At 52.1% G+C, this 6,000-nt stretch overlaps 3 protein-coding genes across 3 annotated transcripts; 1 reads left to right on the forward strand and 2 right to left on the reverse strand.

Moving 5' to 3' along the window:
- Positions 1–212: 212 nt before the first annotated feature.
- VFPPC_09435 (60S ribosomal protein L20) lies at positions 213–830 on the forward strand (the record flags this gene model as incomplete). The annotated part of the gene is made up of 1 exon (XM_018287971.1): positions 213–830. The coding sequence occupies one exon, from the start codon at positions 213–215 to the stop codon at positions 828–830; it is 618 nt and encodes a 205-aa protein (XP_018139324.1).
- Positions 831–1,145: 315 nt separating this feature from the next.
- VFPPC_09434 (sulfate transporter protein) lies at positions 1,146–2,682 on the reverse strand (the record flags this gene model as incomplete). Its single annotated transcript, XM_018287970.1, has 4 exons — positions 1,146–1,743; positions 1,810–2,042; positions 2,120–2,411; positions 2,498–2,682. The coding sequence occupies 4 exons, from the start codon at positions 2,680–2,682 to the stop codon at positions 1,146–1,148; spliced, it is 1,308 nt and encodes a 435-aa protein (XP_018139323.1).
- Positions 2,683–3,791: 1,109 nt separating this feature from the next.
- Positions 3,792–4,961, reverse strand: VFPPC_09433 (S-adenosylmethionine-dependent methyltransferase; the record flags this gene model as incomplete). The annotated part of the gene is made up of 1 exon (XM_018287969.1): positions 3,792–4,961. One exon carries the CDS (start codon positions 4,959–4,961, stop codon positions 3,792–3,794), a length of 1,170 nt encoding a protein of 389 aa, XP_018139322.1.
- Between the last annotated feature and the right edge of the window lie 1,039 nt (positions 4,962–6,000).

A 6,000-nucleotide genomic window follows, 5' to 3' on the forward strand; every position in this document is an offset into this window, starting at 1 on the left:
AAAGCCACCCCTTATGTAAGCCAACTTCTGAGCTTTGCACCAAAAACTTCAAAATCGACCAGCTTTCACATCCCATCACGAGGACACACGACACGGCAACGCACCACCTCCCGCGCCAATTGCAGGTGCCGTTGGCCAATTCACACTCACTCACCCATAAACCAAACCACTCTCCTCATCCAACCTCACGAACCGACACCCACACACTCACAATGGATATCCGATCCCTCGCCCGCCCCGTAGCCCAGCTACTCACCTCGCGCTGCCACCAGCCTCTCCTCCTCCAGCGCGGCCACAAAACAACCGCCCGCACAAAGCGAGCCCTCAAAATCGCCCCCCACGACTCCTTCCTCCCCAGCCGGACGACGCCCTTCCCCGCCGCCGACAGCATCATCTACAACCCCCCCGCGTCAGAGGCATCCCCAGCACACACCCCCTTCATCTTCCTGCCGAGCAGCGACCCCCGAAAATCAGCACTCCTCCGGATGCGTAGCGGCGGTTCTACCCTCGATAATGTCGCGGAGGCAGGTCTGCCGCCCAAGATGCGGTACAAGCATCGGCGCCCGCGGTATAATCTCAAGGAGGAAGATGTCGAGGAGATGAAGAGGCTTCGGGCGGAGGACCCCCTTACGTGGAGTGTGGGCAAGCTGGCGCAGAAGTTTGACTGCTCGGAGGTGTTTGTCAAGATGGCGGCTCCGGCGTCGCAGGAGCATCGGGAGTGGTTGAAGGGGAAGCTGGAGAGGAAGATGGCGAGGTGGGGGCCGAAGAAGACGCAGGCGAGGGAGGATCGGAAGAGGAGGGCGGAGATGGTGTACCGGGGGGAATTATAATCGACGATTACTGCATCAGCTAGTTAGAACAATGTACAATTCTATACTATGGGGGAGGACACATGTAGGATATGGATAGGATCTATGGGGAGGAGTTCATCATTGCAAAAGGGGAAGCTGGAATTCATGTATAAAACAATCTGGATGCATAGGCAGATACCACTACTTCTACAATGCATTGTTTACAACAGGGACTAGTCCCCCTTCATGTTTGTTGTTTGTGGAATTGCGGGTTACATCTTAACAAAAGCATTGGTGTTGGAGCAGTCATATTAATCCCATCGAAGAACGCCTAACATACCAGATTCATAAACATTACAGGGCACACTGGCGGTTTCCGCAACCGCTAAACGACGAACCCTTTTCGTTACTAACGTCTTTTTTCCCCGGAATTACCCTCCAGCACCAGCCGCACCAACTCCGGGCACAGCCTTTGATTTCCGACTCTAGCACGCGGCCACCAAAGCCCTTCTCGTCGTCCCATTCCGGGACGCAGGCGCCAATTCGAACCATGCGAACGAGCTTGCGCTTGACCCGGCCACCAATTCCTTCAATCTCATGTCGTTCATACCCAGGACCCAGCTGGGGCGATGGAGTTCGTTCATGGCGCTCTTCTTCAATTAACGCTCCAAGGGGAGTGGCAGGCCCAAAGGGTGATCCGGCGGGACTATCAGACACACCCAATGCAGGAGGCGAAGGAGTTGACGTTGTTGTCCATACTGGAGGCTCATTGACCCATGGAGCCGTGCCGCTGTCACGAGCGTCCTGGGCGTCGCAGTCGACTTCTTGTTCGCGATCTTTGGCAGCGAGACACTCTTCGCCTCGACCACAAATTACACCACGATCTCCGTCTCCGATGCCGGTGCCTAGTCCACCAAGCACCTCGCCATATTGATTGCGCCACCGCCATATGCTAGGGAACGCAATTCACTTAGTATAATCATCCTTGCGGTTCGCATGGTGCTGGGAACACACTCACCTTCGATACTCATGATCTGCCCCCCGGATGCTTCTACCGCACGGCTGGCATAGCCAGACACCCGCCGTTTCGCATTTGCAAAGCGATTGTTGCACGGCGTCGGAGTCAAACGGTAAGTTAGGGTCGAGACGTGGAATCGCCAATGCTGCGATAGGTGCTTTGATGCACGTTCTACACAACCTACGGTGTCTCTCGCGGAGAGCAACAGGTGCAGGTGGCTTTATTGAACAGTTCTGAGGCCACAATCGTTAGCACGATATGGCAAGCTTGGTCAAGGTTCCAAACTGTGCTATGCAGATGATTGACCTACTCGGCAGATCACTTCGCCACACTTTCTGCATTCATCGACCATGTCGCGGGCGCAGCTACCGGATTTGCCGTTATAGCTCCGTCCGTCTTCCATGTAATGCCAGTTGCTTGCTCGAGCACGATAGCGAAGCAATTCATCAGCATTTACAGCATTTTCCTCGTTGGAGCAATGTAACGTCGAGGTCAGGAGAACGTTGCGGTATTGAATGAGGCCATCGTGTACCGAACGACACGAGCGTGCTAGGGCATCTAACGTATTCAGATCGATGGACGAGACGATTGAAGCAATGATACTACAGCGGATGTGTTAATCGGGGAATTGCAAGGGCACAGAGGAGGCAATTGCCCGGTAGTCATGAAAGGCTGGGAGAAAACATACGGATAACATTGGAACGCTCTCGCGATTGACTCTGAGCAATGAGTAGAAACAGAAGGCATCGCCGGAGGCTCACTAGCTTTAATCTGCACTTGAGCCTTTGCTTGTAGTGTCTGTGTAATCAAGTCTTCAGGCGGGTGACTAGCGCCATCGTCGCCATCTTCTTCTAAATCAACGAATCGTGCCATTGTCTAGAACTACTCGGATGCGTGCTACTGAAATGCCGATGACAGACGATGAAGTGACGTGTAGACTAGGCGTGGGGCCGTGGATCGACAAACGGAGACCTCGAGCCTGTATGAGGTGACGACGAAGAAGGGAAGAAAAGGAAAGGTCTTAAAGAACGATGCTTGATATTGATGGAGCCATTGCAGTGGCCGGTATGTACATCAACTACGCGGTTGAGAATTGGACAGGATGAAGGTGAAGAAGACCAAACACGAGGAGTCGAGTTGACACATGGGAACAGCTCAAGGTGGGTTAGGCGTTGGAAAGCTTGGTCTCGTGCCTCTTGGATCTCCACTAGGCGCCCAGATAAGGGCGTCAAAGGCGTGAAGAATGTTGGCGCCAGTTGATCAGTTGACGCCAAGCACAGCACGAATAGCCCGGAACTACGACGGGCCAAGAGCCGGAGCCGATCCTCCCCCCGCATCAATTGGACCACCGCTACTCAGGTGGCAGGCGCAATGCATGGCGTTGGGCGGCGCAGTGGTGCGCGGAGGGGTTGGAGGGGAAGGAAGGAGCCTGGAATGAGGTAAAACAGCACTTGACCAGTCAACTGGTCTCATGGATCGCACCTGCCGCCCTCTGCGTCCTGCACCCAGTATTTACCCCTCAACTCGAGACCAGTTTGGTGTCTGGGGCTTCATGAGAGATGCGTTTGTTCCCTTGCCAGGATGCAGCTGTACTACAAATGAAGCTCGTCAAGCACATTAATGCTCGTTTGCACGCCCTAAGACCTTCAGTATGAACCAAACTCCCGCCGCCCCTATCCCAAGCAAGGCCACATCCTTCAATGGTGCGGATATCACATCCAGGGAAAACAAACCACCTGACGTGTCACTTACGTTGAGACTTTCACTACGTGGAACAAGGCATTTACAGTGAGATTCGTCTATGACCTCTTTCTATTTGCCATACCCCATGCTCTATGTCTATTCTATCATTTGAGTCTATGCTTCATTCTATCATTGATGCTTCTAAACGCTGCAACGCCCGCAAAAACTTCCCGAAAATCACGAACACCATGGCACTTCTCACCTCGAACCCAATGCAATAAACAACATACCAAAACACATCAGGACCAACCTATTTCAAAGAGTTTGTACCCGACTTCATCCGCTCGTCCAACTGCGCCCTTCTTCTCGATCCGCTGCACTGACAATATGCTGAGCACTTTGCCGTCCTTCCGCCTGCACTTCTCCTTGTCTTGGAACACCGTCTCAACCGTGTCACTGATGCCTGCGAACTTTCCGTTTGGTCTGACCGATACCATCAACCAGAACACTCCATCATCGGCAAGAAGGGAGCCGGCACAATCTCGCAACCACGCAGCGTGTTCGGGGGCGTACGTCACATCAGCTGCTATGAGCATGTCCGCTGGCAGGTCGAGAGGCGCTTCTCGTGATGGCGCGGACCAATCAAGATGGCATGTTTTAATCGGTGCTGCTTCTGGTGTCTTGGCCATGTGCGAGATGATATTGGCCTCTAGGTTTGACAAGACGCTGGGGTGATAATCCGTTGCGATGAGAGTTGGCCGAGCTTTGGTGATGTGTGGCATGAGTCTTGACAGAAACAAACTGACAAGTCCCGTTCCTGCTCCAAGTTCAATAATTCGACTTGATGAAGACAGGCGCTCGGTTGTCAACCTGAAACCCTCTGGGGCCCTGGATATCTTTTCTGAGAGTGCGATTGACGCACCCCAAGTCTGCAACCCGACGTCCGTATGGTCATCTCCAGTTTGCATCGGCGTGTCATACAGCTCGACGTTGATTTTGACGCTTTGGTCGTCCCTAAAGGAGAAGGAAAAGTCCCTGGTCATACCGAAGTCTTCATCCTCAACGGGCTCCTCTTCTTTTTCTTTACGATTCAAGTACGCAAGTATCGAGCATGCCTCGTCAACGAATCGTTCTGAGACGCTCTCATCCACCGAGAGCTCATAAGCACGTCCAATGAACCCAGTCAACCAACGCACAGCAAAGTTGCGCTCGAAATCATCGCACCTTAAAGGCTCAAACTCGAATTCATCTTCCTCATCTGCGTCTGCTTCGGAAGCATAACCGGAATCGGTGGCCGTTGAGTTCCCCCTGTTGCCTGTCTGAAAGTCGAGCAGCGTTGGCAACGGGAAAAACAAACTGTGCAAGTCACGGAGTGCGCCTCCAATTTGAGCAGCATTCAACGCAGCCAGTTCCCGCAAGGACGGCAAACTCGTCGATGGTAGCTTCGGATTCCGGCCCTTGATTGTCATTGCGACTTTTCGGGGTGATGCGAGGCTCGCCTAATGCACTACAGAAGCCTAGGTTTGTATTCTCTGTGAAGCCCGCCCCAGGTCTGTTTGCAGCTATTGTTATTGCATATCCATGGTGAGAAATGAGTGATGTTGATTGATATGTTTGGGAGTGCGAGCGCACCATAGAATGTTTGCTTATAAGCCCACGTGGGTCGAGTCAGTATCGTGGAAAATTTTTGACGCCTTCGTGGGGCCAAGGGTCTGGCCGTTATGAGGGTTCCTGGCCTAAGCAAAGCACCCACTATGTTCCCGGATGATATCCGAGAGGGAATTTGACTGTTGACGAAGGATAGCAAAGTAATGACCCCCATGCAAGTGTTTTGGCGCTGTTGAAGCGATGTTTTCACGTTTTCGACGACGACGTATATTTTGGGTCTGGGCATGGCCGTGGCGATGCCTTCATTATTGCCACAGGGGACAAGTGACCCTTTTTTTTTTTTTTTTTTTTTTTTCACGAAGCGGCCACTTTGTTATACACACCAAGACACCAGTGATCATTTGAATACACGAAGAGTTTCACATGTCATGATGGCATTCCATGACCCGGTGCTTGGGATACACCGAACCACAGGAGGCAACACTGTCAGAGTTCGTGCAAGATCGATAGCCTTTGCCACGACTAGGTCTCCACAAAACCTTCTCTCCAGCTTTTCAGGGTCTCGTGAACCTTGTTCCGTCCTTGAATCCAAGATCACTGGCTGTGATGATGGGTTGACCCATCCAGGACGTTTGTTGACCGAGTATGGGGTACTCCATAATTCTCATTGAATTGCAAGAAGCTGGGATGACATCTCGACCAGTTGGATTGATAAGACAGTCTTTCAAAAATTATAATGCGCAGTCGTCATGGCGTGGATTACGAATGCCGAAATTCTGTCTCTCAAGTCTAATGCTAACTAGAGATCTATGAATGCTAATATGCTCTACTGGTACGCTTAAATATGCTGCATAGAGAGTAACGCCTAGCGCCGCGTTCTGAAATTGCTTCCAGTGAAGT

Source organism: Pochonia chlamydosporia, chromosome 7, assembly GCF_001653235.2.
Source record: "Pochonia chlamydosporia 170 chromosome 7, whole genome shotgun sequence".
Taxonomy (NCBI): Eukaryota; Fungi; Ascomycota; class Sordariomycetes; order Hypocreales; family Clavicipitaceae; genus Pochonia; species Pochonia chlamydosporia.